Source organism: Nesoenas mayeri (genome assembly GCF_963082525.1).
Source record: "Nesoenas mayeri genome assembly, chromosome: 6".
Lineage (NCBI taxonomy): Eukaryota > Metazoa > Chordata > Aves > Columbiformes > Columbidae > Nesoenas > Nesoenas mayeri.
The window spans coordinates 23789198-23806101 of NC_137545.1; the positions used below are offsets into that span (position 1 = coordinate 23789198).

General features: G+C 40.1%; 1 protein-coding gene across 1 annotated transcript in view; it reads left to right on the forward strand.

Annotated features, from left to right (window-relative positions):
* Positions 1-1155: 1155 nt before the first annotated feature.
* ABCB11 (ATP binding cassette subfamily B member 11) overlaps positions 1156-16904 on the forward strand; it is a gene marked incomplete at its 3' end in the record, with an annotated part of 38888 nt that continues 23139 nt past the window's right edge. The window contains exons 1-10 of the mRNA XM_080347145.1: positions 1156-1501; positions 4532-4553; positions 5768-5815; positions 5911-5959; positions 7871-8112; positions 9746-9833; positions 10772-10905; positions 12697-12868; positions 14634-14758; positions 15502-15676. Of these exons, the coding sequence (XP_080203271.1) occupies positions 1426-1501; positions 4532-4553; positions 5768-5815; positions 5911-5959; positions 7871-8112; positions 9746-9833; positions 10772-10905; positions 12697-12868; positions 14634-14758; positions 15502-15676 (1131 nt within the window). The 5' untranslated portion in view covers positions 1156-1425. The remainder of the gene's footprint in view (positions 1502-4531; positions 4554-5767; positions 5816-5910; positions 5960-7870; positions 8113-9745; positions 9834-10771; positions 10906-12696; positions 12869-14633; positions 14759-15501; positions 15677-16904) is intronic.

A 16904-nucleotide genomic window follows, 5' to 3' on the forward strand; every position in this document is an offset into this window, starting at 1 on the left:
GACATACACATAAAATTCAGGAGAAGAGGATAGGAAAGAGAAGGGGGTTTGGTTGGGAGTTAGGAATTCTTGAATGCCAGTTTGAAGGGAAAATTAACAAAATTGAGAGGCTGGGATTTTATAGGGAGTGAAACTATTGAAAGTCACACATGCATCCTGAACCATGGAACTGACTCCTCTTATGTTGCTCTATTTTGATCTAGAAATGGGTGTATTTCCTTCATCCTCCAGTAATTTCAGAGCCAAGCTGAAATTCCTTACGTGTGGAAGGGCTTCTTAGCAGAAAAGAGATTGTTCCTTTGCAGGGCTAAATAAGTAAAACCTCAGCTGTCTGGGAATTCTGGTGGTGGAACGCAAATAATGTGTGGAAATGTGCCTTTTACACAGAAGACTTCTTGTGTTATTTGGGAAAAGATGTTAAAGCTTTGGTATCAGAATGGGTTGTAACATGCTTGAAATGAGAGGTTGTGGAAGGTTTATATAGAAGTATAAACATAAAAATGTTGATGTTGAATGACTGGAATACGGTAACTATGTTTTGGGATATATTACGTTAAACAAAGGTGAGGATGAGATGACTTTGGTTACAAAAGGTAATGTTTTGGGGCGGGCTTTTGCAGCACTTTCCCCCAGGCCACATCTTGGATGCCAGGCCCACTGGCCAAAACTAGTGCCATGAGCAGATTTTGCATCACGAAATGCTTCTTTAACAAAAAAAGTGTTAACTTTTGTCTCCTTATTTCTGTCTGCGTATGACATCTGCTCAGCATGTCAGTGTGAATAGTTAGGAATAAACCTGTCCAGAGGAGCAGGTCTGCCGGCTAAGCAGACTCAGACAAGAGCTGTGGTTGTGGAGCTGTTGTTAGTGATGCTGCAGATGTCAGTGTGGCTCTGAGGTCCCCTTCGGGCACCCCTCTTGTCCCCCAGTTGTCCCCCGTCATGGTCCTGCTGGCTGCTGCCAGCCACAACAGGACAAGTCAGGGGCAGGTCTCCTGCTTGCTGCTCCCTCATAACTGAGGCAATATCTGTCACATTAATATCTCAGTCTATGGATGTCACCTGCACAAAAGCAGCAGTTTATTTTAATACAGCTCCTAATGAGCTGTTTGCAGTGGACTGCAAAGCCCTGCGGAGCAGCCCTCACTTGATCAAGAGGCGCTGAAATCTTTCAGAGGCTTTGCACTTAGGAGGGAGCTGGGCATGATTCTCTGAGGTGTAGATTCACTGTGTCTGGGATATCTATTCTGCTACAACTTGTGCTGTAATCAGTGGCATTGCCCTGGGATAATAAGAGCAAACTGAGGTAAGCAGGAGTTTAATGTACTATTTTTTTTTATGTTCACAGACAAATGTATGCTGATACTCTCCCTTTTTTATTTTTTTTCCCCTTCTTTTCAGGACTTCTGATTTAAGTAACTAATCATCATGTCTGACCCTGTTATTCTCCGTAGCATCAAGAAGTTGGGAGAGGATAACTCTGCTTTTGACTTGGATGGCAAATGTAAGAAATTTATTCTTCTGTCAGCTCCTTATTTTCTAGACCATGTAAAATAGGCAGTGGGTGGCCTAAGTGGAGCAAATAGTGTACGTAATACAAAGCAGATAGTCTGTGGAATAAATATCGAGTCTTGTGGTACTCGCTGTTTTGGGTATGCTGCCTGCAAAACAACTTTTCTGTAAAAACTACGTATAACAATTCGTACTGATGGACAATCTTCACTTACCAACCTACAAGTTCCACAGTATATAGCCAGGTTTTTATAGTGAGCACTTTGCTGTACAAGTAAAGGGCCTTTACTGGGGGTGGGGGGAAAAGTTCTGTCTTCCATAGCTTCTACAGCTGCTTTTCTTTTAATTCAGCAGACGTATTGTTAGAACAATCAAGCTGGGTAGTGGTTAAGACTCTGCAGTTTTATTAGTATTTCACTTGAAATATTTTATGACAGATTACTTCCAGAAAACTGGAGGCTCATGCTGAAAGACAGTTCTTCTCTCATGGAATTAGTTTCACCAACAAAAAGAAATCAAAGCAAACCATACTAGACCCAAGTTACAGTGATTTTTTTTTTTCCTCATGCCTAGACAACAGCTCAGATTTAAGGCAGTCCAGCCTCAGCCTCTTTTGTTCCATGGGAACCTCACATCTACCTTCTGTTAAAATTTGTGGCATGCACCAGAATTCTTCACATAACCATGAATATAATGAAATTTCAGACAATAATCAAACTTTTTCAGGACCTTATGACAGATTTTTAATAAGACACCCCTCTTCAAACCTCTCTGCCTGCCATATAGCAGCACAATGTCCCAGCTATAACTTGATTCCAATCTTCATCTGTAACAGGATGTCTCATAGGACTGTGGGCATAACTTTGGAGTCTGAACACATTTGGAGTATTCAGTCTGAACTTGGAATAAGCCTTGACTGTGATTATCTTTGTAGAGATTGACTGATACCTGCAAACATAAAAGCAGCTGTTCCATTAGAAGACAGTACATGTGCATTTTTTGCTCTGACCTTAGAAACTGAACAAGAGCTTCATGTGCAGAAGGTGTACGTTCTCACCTTCTGTCTCTCTGTGTTAGCCAGACAATTCATTTGATTGTAACCATCCTTGTCAAATCTCTTTCACTTTGCTGGGATTATTCTACTAGACTAGATAATCTGTTCAACAGATTCAAAGGTCTGTTTTTGTTAGGAACTTTAAATCTGTTGTTATAGCTGGTAAGAAGATAGCATAGGAAATTATTCTCTGAATAGCTTTCATGTGTTCTTAAAATCAAAGCTGGCATGCTACATTCTGCAGCTGATTTTGAAGTCTGCAATACAGCAGCAGCAACCTCAGCTCCATGACTGTGAAAGAAACCAGTGTGAATGTTTCCTGAAAGTCTGCTCTCAGCCCAGTACATCGCTGCCCCAGCACACTGCCCTGCATCCCGCTGGAATGAGCAGTCATCTGCGTGCTGAAGCAGTACTGATCTCCCCACTCCCTTCCCCAAATGTATTTTGATTTGCTTTTAAAACTTCTCATCCAGGCTGCTCGCTAAGGGCAGTTTCAATGTATGAGGCATTGTGGGCTCTAATATTGCTGGAGAGGGAGGAGGAATGACATGAAAAGGGAGTGAATAGGTAAAGGGGTATGGTACTACTTCTGGGACAGAAAACTGTTCATCTTTTCTAGCTCCTTACTTAGAAATCCAAGCCTGCCCAGATTTATCTAGGTGGTTTAGGGGGTTCGGTTTATATCTGTTAATTTATCTTACGCACTTGCCGCTTTTACTTCTCATGGGATTTTGGCAAAAGACTTTCTTTTGGAACCAAAGCTATTCCTCTTTTCGCAGTTGGTTTGGTTTTGGTTTTTGGGTGTGTTTTTTTTTTTTTTGCCTGTCAAGTGGGTTTGCCTCTGGTCTCTCAGTTTCCTTGGAAATGCACTGTGATTTCCACTTAATGTAATGAACAGTTTGTTTGAACTACTAGAGCACCTTTCCCAAAGCAAATCTCACTGCTTTAAAACCTTACTGGCATTCTGATGATTGATTTCTTCTGCTCTGTAATCTCCAGTGAGGTTTGTTTCATTAACTACCTTTTGTATATATTAATAAGAATTAACCCTCTCTGGTTTAGCTCTTGAAGGCCACATGTGTAAAGAGACAGCTTTAGCTGGGAGCCTTTTGAGTGTGATTTTTCATCATTTGAATCAAGTAACACATTTCTTCAGGCTTAACTTTTACTGTGTTCTCACAATACCAGGAAAACTCAAATTCTTGGCAGTGTTTGTCAACTTTTCCTTGATTTTGTGCTTTTTGTAAAATTTCTTTCTTAAATGCCTTAATTCCTCTTTCAACATATTTTGAGCATTCAAAGTTTACTATAGCTTTTTTCTTCAAGGTTCATAAATTCTTTCACCTCCCCTACATTCTTTTATTTTCTATAAAATCATGCTCTGCCCTGTTTTTCTACTTTTTCAATTGTAGCAGTACCTGTTTCTTTCAAAATAAGTATAGGTACCATCATTCCAAATTCTCCTCCTGCTTAAAAACTTCTGCCCCACAAGAGCTGGCCTGCAGTTCCTCACACTCTTGCATAGCATTGATATACTCATTTCCCTCTTCAACTTTGGAGAATGCTTATTTTGCTCTGTAAACGTAAACTGGCATGACTCAGAAAGCTATTTCACCAGACTCTCTTGTTCCTCGCATTTTCCTTTCAGCAGCCAATTCATGAGCTGACTTTTGGCAAACATCCTGAATAATGTATTTAGTAAAATCTATTTGTACATCTGGAGGACTGAAAACTTGAGACTACTTCATCAGGAGAAAGCAGGCATAAATTGATAGAAACTTACCAAGGAATTTTTGGACACATGTCAGTTCATGTCCCTGGCTAGATGTCTCAATGGGAATAAGATGCTTATAACTCAGGAATGATCAGGTCCCATGGGGTTCTAGTGTTTATGTTTCACATGTCTACAGAGGTTATGTACTTGAACAATAATTATTAACTAGACTGTGCATTTATTTTCCCTGACAGGTAACAGCTTCAAGAAATCAGAGTAAGTCATGTACACAAACAGAACAATCAATATTTCTTGGAATATTCAAAGAAGTTAATGTAATCAGATCAAATGGATGCATTTATAGAACACATGGTATTTCATGAAAAGCTGTTCTCTAGGACTTGAACTGGTTTACTTGATAAAACAGACAGAGGTAGACCAAAAGAGTCTTAGAAACCTTTAAAAATATAGAGTAATGGCAGCAAAATATGGTCTTTCTTTTGAAAATGTTTTTGATACTCAAATTTATCTTCCTTCAGTTTTTGAGTTTGAGAAATGAGGTTTTCAGGAATTTTAACTGATCCTGGTTAACTTCTCTAAAAGCTTAGGTGTGAGACTAAAATAAAAAGAATTATCACACTTTATTTGAGCTCAGATATTAAGATTTATGTGTACAATTCTAGACACTTAAAAACTGAAATGATATAGAGACCGTGACCTTCAGCTATAATCTGAGATTTTAATGGGGCTAAGAGCCTTTCTCTTCCTAGATCTTGGGACTGAACAACCTTATGGGTGCTGTAATTCATGCCAGCTCTTTCTGACACAGTGTACACAGCCTAAGAACTACTCCTAGACTAAGGAAGCAAGAGCGTATCTTAATTTTTGTCTTTGTCATGTTGCCCATCTCAGAGAGCACCAGCCCTGTGTTCAAGGTCTACCATGCTCCTCACACATATCTTAGAAGCCAAGTTGTGTTGGACTTTCATGTGTGACACATACATGGTCCTGCCTACTACACAGGCTGTCTAGGATCTGGTTTCTGAAAACTGTTCATGACAAATATAGCTTGAATTCATTTATTTCATAAAAAAAAAAAAAAATCCTAATTGAAAATCCTTACTTATTGATCACTGAATGTACACAGCTGATGATTACTTGCTATAACACGCATCTCGTCCATAATGGTGTGCCTAGTCCCTTAGGTTTTAACTGATCATACAGAATAGCAATACATAGTGTGAGCACTGAAAGAAACCTGTATGGTAGGGTGAGAAATTTTACTGCTACTATGGACAGATGAACATACAGACAATAAAGAGGGAATGGGAACAGGACCTTTCTCTGTCTTAAAGAAAGGGCAAGCAAACAATTTGGTTGGACAGCTTGTCTCTTAAAATTCTGGGCAAAATATCTCAAGTAAAATGTAATTTCAGAAAAGGAACCAAGAGAAAAAAAAAATTAATGTAAAATCTTATCCTTTTTGCTAGGAATTTCCATACATATGAGGAACCTCTTACAGAGAAGAAAAGTGAAAAGTGAGTTAAGTCCAATTCAGAGTACTATGTTTGCATATAGAAGAAAATATGTACTAAAATACAAGTTTATAATTTCATGTTTTCTGTTCTTGAAGGTCATCAGACAAGAAAGAAAACAGCATTCGTGTTGGCTTCTTTCAGCTGGTAATGAAAGCAATGGCCGTAAATATTTTATGTGTAGTGTGCGGCAGAATAAGTGGCAATAATCTGTATGGTTGTTCTGGGAAATAGCTGTGACTAAGCCAAACTTCTAAGGATTAAACCATTTGGCATTAAATCCTGCCATTAAAGTCAATAGGAATTTAATAGAAACCTTTGTCATTATGTCACCTTGGTATCGATTATTGATATTTGCATCTGCATCTATTAAACACATGTAGATATGGGGAAACGTGTTAAGATGTACAGCAGAGACGTACATGACCTTGGTTCATTCTTATTTCTGCCCAAAATTTGTTGTGTGATATTTAGCAGATAATTTAGATCCCTTATAATTGCTCCACGGGTACTAGAAGATTTGGTAACTACAGAAGCTTGGGAATGCAGAATACTGTATGGTATGCCTTGCTTTTGATGGTTCTTGGAATCCCATAGAATGCATCTAAATTTTAAAATTAATGTAGTAGGGAGATGTCCAACCCAGCAGCATGCAGCTAAGAGGTTTTATTATTTCTATTTTGCATATAGTCCAGGCAGTTAGCCTGTAATGTGTTCAGAGTAAGATGGTGGTACTGGGCTAGTCCAGTTACATCCATGTGGCTTGTACTCTACCTGGCTAAGTATCTCAGCCTTTAGTTGGGTGGAGAGAACAGTCTGTCCACACAGAGGGCTATGTCTGTCAAGCAGAGGTATTTGAATTCTGTAGCCTGTTATGCACAGATATTTAATTTCTAAAGTGCAATTTGTAAACAGTGTGTTTGCATCAGATGTGCTGAGATTAGATCTCACATTATCTGTGTATCTTCTGTGATTTTTTGGTTTTATTTTTACTCAAGGGAATTTCTAGAGTTCTTATGAGCAAGGTTTGCAAAACTATGATAGTGCTATAGTTTTCTTCTGATGTTGTTTGTAGAAAGACCTTTTATGTCTCTTTTCTGATTACAAACTTTTCCCCTCCCCTTAATCTTGTCTGCCATAGTGTCTCTTTCACATATGTGCTCAAAATCCTCACCCTTATTTCTCATAGACACATTATAGCACCTACAGAACCTGGACAGGTTCTTCAGCAGGCTATGATTCCTCTTTACACTCCTATTTCAAAACATACAGCATTTGATACTGACATTCTATATGGACAGTTTGAGCTATATATTTATGCATTACTTCAGCCTGAGAATCAGACTTCACACAATCACAACAAAGGTAACTGAAGTCACTGTATCTTAGCTGAGTCTTCAGCTGCATGCGTGCATGCTCTTAGTCCATGGCAAATGTAAGGTAATAGGACTTAGTTCAGTCTTTTTTTTTTACTGCATACGGTATCATATTTCTGTACATTTCTCACAGATTAAGAGCCAATGCACAATTGCCTGGCTCAGCCAACATGTCTTCGAGTATTAACAATGAGAACTTGCTCTGGGACATTTAATTGGCTTTCTGCCACCGCACCCCAGACTTGAGAAATTGGCTCACTCTATTCAGAGGCTCCGCATAAAGCCCTCAGGATTTTTCCTCCCTTTCCTTTCCCTCTGTCCTCACAGGAAATCTGCAAAGCAGAATATATGTATGAATTATAATTACTATTCTTAATCTTTTAGCTAGTTTCTGGAATGATGATAATGTGGAATGATATTGAGCTATTAATGTTATATAATATATTCAGTCAAATGGTCAGATTCTACTGTCAGCTAAAAGGGAGCTCATAATAATTTATGAGGCTTTAATCACAGGTGCAATTACATTAGATTGGAGAGAGAGATTTGTCTTCTTTCTGTGTTGAAGATAATTCTGAAATTTAAAGAGAACGGTTTTGTATCGGATTAATGATTTATCAGTATATAACCAGCACGAAGACTGCCTCTCAGCAGAGACCATCTATTTTTCCTGTCTCTTTAGTTTCGATTTTCTTCATCTATGGAAATTTTAATGATGGTTGTTGGTAGTTTCTGTGCTATTGTTCATGGAGCAGCCCAGCCAGCTGTGTTGCTTGTGCTTGGTGCAATGGCAGACACGTTTATTGAATACGACATTGAAATGCAAGAGCTTGAAGACCCAGGCAAGACATGTGTAAATAACACCATAGTGTGGATTAATGGTACTATCCATCAGAATGAAAAGAATGCCACAATAAGATGCGGGTAAGTAGTAGATGTATTTGTTTATTTTCCTTTGTCATTGCGGCTTGCTAGAGAATGCATTGCTAGTGAAAGTCCACGTCAGCCTTTAAACCTTACCTTTTCAATCCATAAGGCAGAAAAGGGGCATGGTTCTTGTTACAGAGTCCCATTTCTGAGCTGGAGATATTATCTTGAGGGAAAGAAGATCATCTTGGGTTTTGGTCTTTCACCTATTAATGTCAGCGAGGATGTTCTTTGATGATGATTCTTGTGATAATAGATGTATCTGCTACACATCTGAGTCCATTAATCTGTTTTCTTTGATAACACTGTAGGTAAGAATGACTTCTGGTCATTTCGGTTAGGACTTAGGTGCCTACAGGTGCCTGCTGACTTTCGAGCTAAACTTTGGTCATTGAAGAGAAATGAGTGCTTCTAGGATGCAATTCATCTTTGCTTATGGGAGATATCTAAGGCGGGTCAGATGAACTGCCCTATAAGAGTGCCTGTTCCTTTCCATTAACTATAATAAATGAAGTCTACATGTTTCATTCAGATACAGATATCTGTCAAAGCCAAATTTGAACAGGTAACCTTTACTAAGGCTCATTTTTCAGTGCATCATTCCAAGAGTTTTCTAATCTCTGAGTGACATTTAATTAGGTATTTAATTAGAATTAGAAGTTACTTGTCTAAAGGTCTCTGAAATTCAGAGCACATGAGAACTAGATGTAGGTGACTTGGGCCAAATTACTTGCTCCAGTCTGTCCAAGCCAGCCCGCTGAGATGGGGCTGGCAGATAGAATACAGAATACAGGGCAGACCTGTGTTCTTCTGAAGCAGCAACAGTGCACCAGGCAGGATAAATTAAGGCATTAAAAGTGGTACTGGATATTTCTGTCAGGCACCTGAGCTGTGTCCATGGTTGTTTTTTGCAAGAGATCAGGTCAGGTGCATAGTGTTCCCTTTTGGCTTAAAATTTCAGTCTACCAAATTCTGGATAAACAGAATAAAATTTGCTGTCTGCAGGATGTTTTTGGAAAGTTCTCTGAAAGCATAAATGATAACGATCTGAAATGCCTATTTCAAAGTAATCTAAATGCAATAGCATCAACTCAATGGCCTTAACTGATGTTAGGAGTAATACTCCTACTTGAGCTAAAAGAACTGATGATTTCAGATTAGCAAGCTTATGGTACAAAGTAATACTTGAATTGACTTTAGCAGCTGTCATTTCTCTTTGTAAATTGTTGTTTAAATCTGAGTGTTACTAACTGGTATAAATGCATAAACCAAGCTAATTCAACATCTAACGAAAACTTACTGGGCAGCTCTGCCTTGAAACACCCTCTCACCTGTGCTGTTCCGGAGCACGCAGCCTGGTGAGGTTTCTCAGGGGCTGCAGGGATGCTCCGGGATGCAGAGCATTGCTGGTACCTGCCAGCACCCTGCCCTGGCACAACAGGCATAGCAAGCAAACCAGCTGCTGCCAGCGACAGCCTCAGGAGGGGGAAACAATGCCTCTATTACCAAAACAAGCTGACTTGCCAGGTGACATGACTAAACTGAAGAAACGCCAGATTAGAAATCTACAAGGAATTTGAAACGATATTGCTAACTCTTTTTTTTTTTTTCTTTGTTTAAATTTTTTCAGGCTCTTGGACATTGAACAAGAAATGACAAAGTTTGCAGGTTACTATGCAGGAATTGGTTGTGCCATACTTGTGTTAGGATACCTTCAAGTCAGTATTTTGTTCCTTATTTTGATTTCAAAGTTTAAATCACTAAATCATTAAATGTAAAATAATTATGTTCCCTTTAACTGCTTGTTCAGCTGTCCATTTGAGCAGAGCAGACACTTTCTGTCCTCATTCTATTGGCTGAAATAGGCTAGTTCTGGCAATCTGAGAGCTCCTTGGATTTGTGCGCGCATTCCTTTGTACACGGACACGTTTTGCCCAGTGAGATGAATGCATGCCAAAAGAAATACTTGCTCAAGTGTGGTTACTGTGGAATCCACATGCCCTCCCAAAATAACAACTGAAGGGCTTGAAGATTCCCAGTAGGCATCTCAACTGTGTTGAGCCCTGTGTTTCTATTACAGAGATATTACAGAGTAATATTGGTGTAAAACTAGTGTTGGAGAAGAATCACATCCTACATATTCTGTAGTAATGGTTCAGTCCTTCTAACTGAGAGAAGCCACAAGCTTGGATGATTCCTGCATAATCTGCTAAAGAGTCCACTGCTTTTGAAGCTTTTTTTACAATTGCAAAAATCACTTGTCATACTCCTTTCTGAAAACTATCCCAGAGTTTTGCTGAGGTAGGATGGATGTCATTCCTATATTACTTACAACTGTAGATGGAAAAAAAAAATATATCTGAATGACATTCATGTAATTCATGTGGTAGAAATAATTCAACTTGCATCTTCTCTCAGCCTGTCAGAAGTGAGACAAATCCTTGATTGAGAGGCTTTATAAAATTGTTAGATTATTTGAAGATAAAGGGCGTAAAACAACTATTGTGTCTGTGTAGCTAAAATATTTTTTACCTGAATAGTAAGTTTCTCAATAGTGAAATTGCTCTTTCCCATTTTAGCCAAATTGCTTTTACCATTTGTTGGGAGTAGAAAGACTTTTTCTTGCAATTTATCAGCCACATTATGCTCTTCCCAGATCTGCCTTTGGGTTATGGCTGCAGCTCGTCAGATACAGAAAATCAGGAAAGCTTATTTCAGGAAAGTAATGCGAATGGATATAGGCTGGTTTGACTGTACATCTGTAGGAGAACTGAACACCCAAATTTCTGAGTAAGTAATCTACAAAAAACATATGCTACAGAGAACATTTTGTACTTCCTTCCAAACACAACAGAATGCCAATAACTAGGCATTTGACAAACATTTTCTAATATAAAATACAGCTATGTTTCTGGGAGCAGGGACAGGATGATTATCTCCCCCATCTTCAAAATGAGTGCCTTAACTCTTAAGCCACAGCTATTTATCTTTTGTTCCTTGCCCGTTAGTAAATGTGGGGTTTTTTGCTGGGGGTTGGGGTGGGGATTTTTTGCCAGTTTGTCCTTCCCTTCTTCTGTGCCCAGTCCTTTTGGGGTGATCTATAATTTGGCTGCCAGTGCACAGTTCCATGAGGCTAAAGATGTAGGTTTGAACCATCTATCACTTCCCATTACATTAGGGGCACACTGCTTAGGGTGGCTTTAAAAGAAAAGAGCAAGCCTTGCTTAATCTTCTGCTACAGAAGGGACAAGCATCTACCTTTAGAAAGGGACCCAAGGGACCCACGGAAAAACCTTCTTAATCTGAACGAACAGGAGAAAAGTGGAGTTTAAGGCTTGCTCCTTTTCTTAGTTCTTCCTCTTTACAGGCAGCTGCGAGGTAAATATGCCAGCTCTAGATGGCTCCCTGTTCACAGTTGTGCCTGCATAATACGCCTTAACACCTGCAGAAGATTTTTCTGTAGTTGAAAGGGATTTATTTGCCTTTACTCACTGCCCAGTGGTATCTTCAAGTGTCTGTGGTGTTCTTTTTATGAAGAATAAATGCCAAGTGTAAGTCACCGTGAACAATTTCTCCGACAAAAAATAGGATCTGAGCACGTATCTGTCTAATAAATAACAGTTCCCCATTTCTTCACACAACATTGTTCTGTGCCTACAAAAAGCTTTCTGACTGCAAAAAACATTCTCCAGAAGAAATATAAACAAGTTCTTCAACCAAACACTCTTGAGTTTTTCAATATGGACTGTAATTTCACTTGATATATCAATAAGCTAACAACTTTGCACTTTAAAATGCAACAACACTTGCTCCTATTTATTCTGGCAGTTACCAGTTCTTCTAATGTCAGGAGTGAGGTAGTAGCCCAGAGCAGCAGAACTATAATGACTGTTTTTCTTTAAGATATTTTTTCTGTGTTGGCAATGCGTAATAGCGAACAAATGAACTCTGCGGCTGCCTAGAGGTCCAGGTGATGTTAACCACTGCACCACTGTCCCCCATGTGACAGAGCTGTCAAACTTTCCCACTGCCTCCAGTGCTGAAGTAGCCACTCTCATTTAGAGAACAAACTACCTGATAGAGTGGAGAAGGAACAGGGAGATGGTGGAAGATGGAACGAGAAGAGAGTTGCAACCCTCCACCCTTTTCCTTGCCCTTCAGCAGGGTGGTATGGTGCATTCCCAGCGTCCATGATGGGAGGAATGCCATATAAGTCCTACTGCTTTTCCTTTATGGGATAGCTGCATCCAGCTGGGATGTCTCTGCCCCATCCTTTGAATCAGCTGGGACACAGTAGTAAGAACCAGCTAGCAAATGTCTTCTGGCAGGACCACTTCCTGGAAAAAGACAATGTGTTCTGTGCAGTATCCACGCATAAAAGCCTTCTGCCGTTGCAAAGGCACCAGGTTTTCTCACTGTAGCCCAGGTTTGGAAGGGGTGATGGTAGAAAGAATAGGGGTGAGACAGAACCCTCTCCAAGGGAAAGCAGCTAACCCAAATGTGGCCAATACCTGCAATACAAACAGAAGATATGCTCGCCAATATTCTGGTTTTATTTTTGTTTTGTTTTGTTTTTTCCAGTGATGTTAACAAAATTAATGAGGCTATTGCTGACCAAGTAGCAATTTTTATCCAGCGCTTAACCACCTTTGTATGTGGATTCCTACTGGGATTTGTCAGTGGCTGGAAACTGACCTTGGTTATCATTGCAGTCAGCCCTCTGCTTGGGGTCGGAGCGGCTGTCTATGGTTTGGTAAGTGAATTGTGAGCAGTTTGTGTTGAAGTATGAGGAGCTGGGAAGGTCATGCCATAGAGCTGGGAGGCTTGGTGGAAGAGAAAGTTATTACATCCCTTTAAAGTCAAGACAGGCAGATTGTGGTCACATCAGCACAGGGGCTGCAGCGAGGCAGGCTTTGCTCCCACTTTGCTTATTCTGATTCCCAGAATAGTATATCCTGCTTCTAAGACTGGAGCATAAGCATACTTTCTGTTGGGTCCTGTGGGTGGATATTATGGTTGCTGAGATCAGAACCTGGCCTTACACCTTCTCTCTACTACTACACACTCAGTTGAGAAGGTTACTAGACACTGTACTTGATATCTCTATGTTGATCAGGGGCTTTTAGAGATGTAAAGTAGTTGAAAACAACTGCTCAAACTTACCTCAAGCTGTCCCTGCTTCTGGCAGCTGCTGTATACTCTCCTAGTTGTTCCTGTTCTGCCTCTCCAGCAGTACTCTACAGACTGCCTCTCACTGTGCAGAGGAAGGACAGTGAAGAGTGAAACTGCAGGATCCTCTGCCCTCTCACCTCCTCTCCCACACCCATCAGGGCTGGGCAGCTCCTGCTCCTCCCCTGCACTCCCCGACACTTTGCTCTTTGGTTGAGTTCAGCCCTTTGTCAGTCTCACTTCTTTCACATCAAGAACAGGTTGCTATCATTTTGCTATAAAACCTGTAATATAACTCTGACTAATTTCTTGTCTTCCTGTGCTTTCCTTTCCACCTTGTACTGGTTGCTAGTGGATGACATGAATAATGACTCACGGTGACGTGGAAAAGCAGAATCCTGGCAGGGAATGAAATAAACCCCCAAATGCCTCTCTCTTTCATTTGCAATGTCTTTCTGAGCTCATTCCCCTTCATGCTTGTAGTTTTCCCCTTTTCTATTCATATTCCTCTGTCCCCATCTCTTTCATTTCACACACTCACTGTAAAATGTTTCCTCCTTACAAGCCTTTCCAGCCCAAGTCTTTGTTTTTTACCATCATGAAAAAAGACTCAAGGTCAATCTATCCTGTTTTCCTGTCTCCGAAAGTGACTAATAGATGCCTGGGACATGATGTTTGAAGAGGGAAAGAAAATAATGACACTTTACAATTTCTAGTGATATGTAATTCCTAAGTTGATGAGGTATCTTTGTGTGGAATTGTACATGACTACATTTGCTTCCATTAATTTGGGCATTTTTTTGAGCCTAGGTAAGCTTTTGACATCCAGTGTGCTCTGGGCTGCTGTGTAGGGACCTGTTTGCTGCCAGCCCAAGAAACAAAGCACAGTGATGGGCAACGTCTGTTTCCATCCTTCCCCATCAGTACTAATATCTCTTCTTCCTGAAGCTGGGCTCTGCCACAGTGGCTAAAGGGCTGCTCTTGCTGCTTAAGCTCACCCTTCGTCCTGCCATGCCCAAATCCTCTGTCAGTAGTCTGCTTAAGCCCAGTTAGCAGCAGTGAGAGAGGGAAAGCAATTGTTGTCAGCTGCTTTCTGCCATTTTAGCTACTTAGCAGAGCTGTTGGCCAAGGGGATAACTGTTCTGCACAACATATGCTACAGAGGTATATGCCCTACTACTAGAAGACAAGTCTTCAAGTGTGCAGCATACCTTACAAAAGCCTGCTTGGAGCAGAGGAGGTGACCTCATGCAGAGGAGACAGCGCAGTGTGTCAGCCAGCACTGCTTACTCCTGTCCTTGTCTGCACCCACAGTTCAGGTGAAACCAGCACTTCTTTTGCTTTTGTAGGCTGTGGCAAAACTAACAGGCCGAGAATTAATGGCTTATGCGAAAGCTGGAGCTGTGGCTGATGAAGTGCTCTCATCCATCAGAACAGTGGCTGCTTTTGGTGGGGAGAAGAAAGAAGTTGAAAGGTTTGTTTGGACAAATTGTAAGGTCTCTGGTTTCTTTTTCCTGTAGCAACATAACTCTGTAATGGACTTCAGAGTCATGGAAATTAATTTCTAAATTCTACAACAACAACCGTTACCTTTGAGAATTGTATCCATGTATGTTACAGAAAATTAGGTTTCAAATAACATTACATACACAAAACCAGTTTCATAATTCAGTTAATCAGTAAAATAAAACATCACCAATGCTGTCTTCAAGTCATTTCCACTTGTAGGAACATGCTGTCAAATTTCCCCTAAACATTGTCTATTAGTTTTGCAACACATTTGAAAACTTTGGATACTTTCAAGCCAAGTAGGAGAACTAGTTCTATCAAGATATAATGATGATGACAATGTTAAGCTGCAAATTTCTCTTAAATTTGTGTAAAACATAACAAGGCTGCAGGATGTCCTCTGAAGTGTTGGCCATATTCTCAAATCTTTTGTCACTCTGCTAAAACGCCAAACCCCATGGTGAGGTGTCTGCAGTGAGTGTGGCTTTTCTTGTACTTATTACACTAGAACATACAAGGATTTAATGATCTGGGAGCATTACTGGTTTCAGCAGTGATCTCTCACTTCACAGTGAGAGGTATCAACCTTACATGGACATTCTGTTAACTATAGCACAGCCAGTCTTTAAAGGTGCCTTGTTGGTCTTTCCTCATTTTGAATTTTCTGTCAATTTCATTTCATCCCCTTTTATTTTTCTCTCTCTACAGATATGATAAGAATCTGGTGTTTGCTCAGCACTGGGGAATTCGAAAAGGAATAATAATGGGAGCATTCACTGGTTACATGTGGCTTATAATTTTCCTGTGTTATGCATTAGCCTTTTGGTACGGCTCTAAACTTGTCCTTGAAGAGGAAGAGTATTCACCTGGCACTCTTCTGCAGGTACCCATTTTAGTTTGATGCAGCTTTTCTGGACTGTTTCTTAAAACGTTAATTCTGGAACACATATTTGTTCTTGTATCTGGTGGCTTCATGGCAACAAACAGTTTTAAAGATCAATACTCAGTATATGACACAATTGGATGAGATTAAAAAACAATTGTTTATTTTAAAGATTTGGAATGCTGCCTATTGCGATCAGAGAGGGCTTCCATTTGAGAGCCTGCTACATAATTGACAGAGGCTTGAAACTAGCTTTCCCATTGTGTGGGTCAGCATGTGGCTTCTGGGATATTGGAACTTACTTTATGATAAGAAACTCCGTTGTGATAAAGAGAAACCTAAGCAAAGAAAGTTTGATCAAATCTAACCTGTCTCAGGAACAGTTTCTGTTACTTCGAATCACAATTTTCTGTTGTTAATTGCCCACCAGGCTCTATAGATGACAAAGAACAGGTAAACATATATGCTGATATAAACACACATGGCTGTGGCTTCTGCGGTTGTATACAAAAAAACATACTAACCTGCATGGCACTCATGCATCCACTTCTGCACAGTAGATGCTTTAGACACTGATGACCTAAATGCAATAAAACTAACATCTACAGATATTTTGGTGATTTGCTTTAAGCCAGGACTGCCCAAATGGCAGACTCCAGTCCAGACCCAGAGTAAATTTTTCCTGAACCTTGGTAAGTCCTGCGTGTTCTGATGAGACATCTATTTTTGCTCCTTCTCTCCCTGTTGCACACTATGAGAACACCCAACCACCAGCAGCATGCAGTACAAAACTCCCTGCTAAATGAAGCTTAGTAAATTACTCCAGGAACATTGTAAAATCAAGTCCTTCTGTTCAGGGATGATGTCCCTCACAGGAAATAATTTGCAACTGCTCTTGACACCAGCAGTTGATACAAGGTAGTGCTTTGAAAAACAAAGTGAGCAATTTCCTTGCCTTGCACATGGTAACTATAGTTCAGTGCCTTCAAATTACAAATGGCAAGCAGTCGGGGGGGAAACTACCCTGGAGCTGAAAAATTGTAGCTGTCAATGGAGACATTCTCCCTTATGTTCCTCTTCCTCTCATTTTCCAGTCATTTTTCTTGTACTTCATGTTTTCTATCATACACTCCTACTCTGGCAGGGGGAGGGGGGAAGAAGGGAGGTTTTGTAGATACAAAACATTTAAATATTATTTTCCTGCTCGCTGAAAAACTGTCATGCACCA